The 4435-nt window shown below is 40.7% G+C and overlaps 1 gene segment (V, D, J or C); it reads right to left on the reverse strand.

Moving 5' to 3' along the window:
- Positions 1-381: 381 nt before the first annotated feature.
- On the reverse strand, positions 382-983 carry LOC114685215. The segment is given in 2 exon segments: positions 382-773; positions 878-983. Coding segments are annotated over 2 exon segments (438 nt in total).
- Between the last annotated feature and the right edge of the window lie 3452 nt (positions 984-4435).

Genomic DNA, 4435 nt, shown 5'->3' on the forward strand with positions numbered 1-4435 from the left:
CCCCTAAACCTCTGTGCTATTATACTCAAGAATTCTGACCAAAACTCTGCCTGGAATAAGAAAAGACTCAGGAACGCCCATGGGTTTCCTTACCATGTAATTCCAATGACCAAAGTAGGGTATTTCATGTTCTCAAAGCTGTCAGTTGGCATTTTGTTCTCGGGATATTATGTCTCAAATGTTTTAAATAATACAAAGAGAACATGTAATATTTTGAGGACATTGGATCCCATCAGAACATATATGTAGAAAGAATTTCAGGGAAACTGTAAGAAAATGTGCAGCCCAGATTTAGTTGCTTTTTTTTTTTACTTACTTACTTACTGAGAGAAGTACTAGATCTAATTTTATCTTCATAAACTCGTAGGGTAACCCTGTTTTCTATGTTCTGTGCGCCCCCTGGTGGCCCTGAGCAGCCTCACCGTGAGGTTCATATCTGGGTTGACACTTAAGTCCTTTCACTGTGTATCTAACACAGTAATAAGTGGCAGTGTCCTCAGATCTCACACTGCTCATTTGCAGGTACAGTGTGTTCTTGGCATTGTCTCTGGAGATGGTGAATCGGTCCTTCAGGGATGGTGTATAGTTGATTGTACTGCTATCTTGATTAATTTCTCCAACCCACTCCAAACCCTTCTCTGGAGTCTGTCTGATCCAGCTCATCCAGTAGTCACTGAATTTGAATCCAGAGGCTGCACAGGAGAGTCTCAGGGATCCTCTAGGCTGTATCAGGCGACCCCCAGACTCCACCAACGCCACTTCACACTGCACACCTGCAAAAACAGAGAATCCTGTCAGTAAACTGCCTTAAAGTCTCACTATGATTTCTGTTCATGTCCACTTACACACTCAGTATCTCTGCTTCTCCATAAATTACCTTTTAAAAGAGCAACAAGGAAAAGCCACATGAGCCCCAAATCCATGGTGTGGTCTGTGTTCAGTGCTGATCACTGAGTGGGGAGACCTGGGAATCCAGGGCTGATGGCTTTTGCCTGAGATTCAGGGTCATTGCTGGCCTGGTTTTTTAAGAGAAGAGAGAGGCCTTATTTGCATATCTTCTTGCTATATAACAAGTTTTCTAGCTGGCACTGAGAGATGACATGTTCTATTTTCTAAATGTGCTGGGGGATTCTGGTAATAAAGATAATGGAAGGAAAATTTTGTATATGTTAATAAGCTATTTTTGGGCACACAATTAGTATCATCTAATTCATTTAATACTCACAAGCAAAAGATTCATTTTACAGTTAATTTCAGCCCAATTCTTCATGTCCTCTTGTAAATGGTAGTAGACACTGCTTTGTTACATGCTCTGGAGCTCTACAATTTTACTGTGTGGGCTTCAACACTGATGTGCTTAGCACTCACTGCCTTAGTCAGGTCCTGTGCGAAGTGTTATTGCCTCATGATTTTGGAAACTCCCTCTCTTTTTATTTATTAATTCATTTTTCATTTATTTTACAAACCAACCACAGCCTTCCCTCCCTGCTACCTTCACTTTCCCTCCCCATATTCCCTTCTACCATTATCCACTTCTCCATACAGAAAGGTGCTGGCTACCCATGGGAGTCAACAATGCCTGGCATATCAAGTTGAGACAGGGCTAAACTCCTCTTCCTGCATCAAGGCAGGACAAGGAATCCTAGCATGGGGGATGGGAGAACTCACTTTCTGTAATGAGATCATTTGACACAACTGAATTCTAGTGTTCATTTAGGAAACTTGAGAGGACTTGTCCAGATTTGTGTGTGTCTAGGAGTGTGAAATTCTTGTGTTATTACCCATGTAAGTTCTGGTCTCCCTGCACATCTACCTGTTTGTCCACTAGAAATGGAGAGAGCCTGATAAACTAAACTTTCATGTGTAGTTCAGCATTTGCTTTTCAAATGTCCTACACATGTGAGAGAACAGATTGTACCTTAGTAAGTAATACCAAGTGATAACCCAGGCACAGGAAGACAAATGCAGCCTGATCTGAGTTACACAAAGAATGAAAAGGTGGACATTCTGCAATGGAGAGCATTGTTCTGATTCACTGAGGCTGAAGTGGGAAGAGGAGGTGATATGGAAGAGCACAGGTCCAGTTTTGCAGTACAGATAATAAAGGTGGGATTTGTATTTCAAATATGTTTAATTGCACATACTACTATTTTGAACCAGAAATAATGAAGAGACAGCATGTTAATTGGTTGCATTTCTATTTTCACTTTGCTCATAAATTAATCAGAAGATAACTAATTGATATATGAAATAATTATTTAGTAATTAATGACTTTTAAAAACCAAATGTTTAACAAAAGTGATAATGTGGAAATTCATTGTTGATATCTACTGTATCTTCTCATGATTATACTTGAACAGATACATGAATATGATTACTGAATTGATGGTATATGTGTCCTGAGCACATGAGCATGTTGTTTTTCTGCTTTTTGATTTAATTTTATTTTTTAAAGTATTTCTTGCTTAACACTTTACAGATTTTTCACTACTTCTCCACCTTTCCACTTTCATTTTCTTTCTCTCACTTAGCAATAAAACAGAAATAGAAAAAAAAAACCCAATTCCAATTAAGTCCACGTTGTGTTGTCAAACTCCTGATTGTGGGGCCTTGCCTGTAATGCGGTTGACATACATACCTGGTGTTGCTCCACTATAGAAAACTGACATTCTCCCAGTGCTGTCAATAGTGTATGGCTTCCTTGCTTACAGTGAGACTTGTGCACACTTCCCATCCTCCATGTTTTGATTTGGTCTGGCTTTGACATCTATAGGTCTTGTTATGCTGCTGTGAAGACCATCTTTCAAAAGTTCAGGAAGTGAACAAGAGGAGTGGAATTGGCAAACTAATTACTCAATTGACTTTTTATTTATTTATTTTTAATTAAGAATTTTTCCAAACATTTTAGTAATTTTACACGCCAATCAAAGATTCCCCCTCTTCCTTCCTCCCTCCCCACGAGCCTCCCCCACCCAAGCCAGCCCCCACTACCTTCCATAAAACAGCAAGGCCTCCCATGGGAAGGCACATCCAGTAGAGGCAAGTCCAAGCCCTTCCTCCCTTCCTCAAGTTGTCCCATCACAGGTAGTGGACTTCAAAAGCCTGCTCGTGCACCAGGGATAGATTCTGAAGCTACTGCCAGGGGACACCCTAAGCTGATCAAGCTACACAATTGTCTCACCATGCAGAGGGCCTAGTCCAGTACCAAGCTGGCTCCACAGTTATTGATCCAACTCTCATGAGTTCCTACAAGTTTGGTTTGGTTGTCTCATCATGATCCTGATGCACTTGCACATAGAATCCCTCTTCTCTCTTTGACTGAACTCCGGAAGATCTGGAGTTTGCCTGGTGCTTGGCTCTGGATCTCTGCATTTGCTTCCATCAGTCATTAGAGAGAAGCTCTGTGATGACAGTTATGGTATTCACTGATCTGATCACTGAGGTAAGCCAGTTCAGTTCAGACACCCTGTCCACTATTTCTAGTATTCCAACATGGGGTCATCCTTGGGGATTCCTTGCAACCTCTCTAACACTGGATTTATCTCTATTAGCATGATATCTCTCTCTATCATGGTTTCTCTTTCATTGCTTTCCCACTCTATCCCAGGTCCAGCTTGCCAATCCCATTTGCCTATGTTCTCATATCCATCCCCTACCCTCCAATGTCCACACCTCCTTTCCTGTTTACTCATGGAGATCTCATCTATTTCCCTTTCCCAAGGCAATCCATGCATCGCTCTTTGGGTCTTCCTTGGTAGCTAGCTCCTCTGGACTTGTGGGTTGTTGTCTGGTTCTCCTTTGCTTTACATCTAGTATCCACATATCAGTGGGTACATAACCTGTTGGTCCTTCTGAGTCTGTATTACTTTACTCAGGATGATATTTTCTAGTTTCATTCATTTACCTGCAAATTTCATAATGTCATACTTTTTTCCCTGCTTAGTAGTATTCCATTGTGTATACATACCACATTTTTTAAATCAATGCTTCAGTTGAAGGGAATCTAAGTTTTTCACAGCTTCTGACTATTATGAATAATGCTGCTATGACCATAGTTGAGCATGTGTCCCTGTGGTATGATTGAGCATTCCTTGGCTATGTGCCCAAGAGTGGTGTACGTTGGTCTTATGGAAGATTGAATCCCAATTTTCTGAGAAAATTCCATACTGATTTCCAAAGTGGCTGTATAAGTTTGCACTCCCACCAACAGTGGAGGAGTATTCCCCTTGCTCAACATCCTCTCCAACATAAGCTGTAGGCAGTGCTTTTGATCTTAGCCATTCTGAGAAGTGTAAGATGATATCTCATAATTGTTTTGATTTCTTAAGTAAAGGAGTAAAATTTAACTCTCTGGGCAAGAGAAAGAGGGAAAAAACACACAGAGGGACACTTCTCCAGTGTCTCTCTAAATTCTTTATCTTCATTTTTTCCTTT

This window comes from Peromyscus leucopus, chromosome 14 (genome assembly GCF_004664715.2).
Source record: "Peromyscus leucopus breed LL Stock chromosome 14, UCI_PerLeu_2.1, whole genome shotgun sequence".
Taxonomy (NCBI): domain Eukaryota; kingdom Metazoa; phylum Chordata; class Mammalia; order Rodentia; family Cricetidae; genus Peromyscus; species Peromyscus leucopus.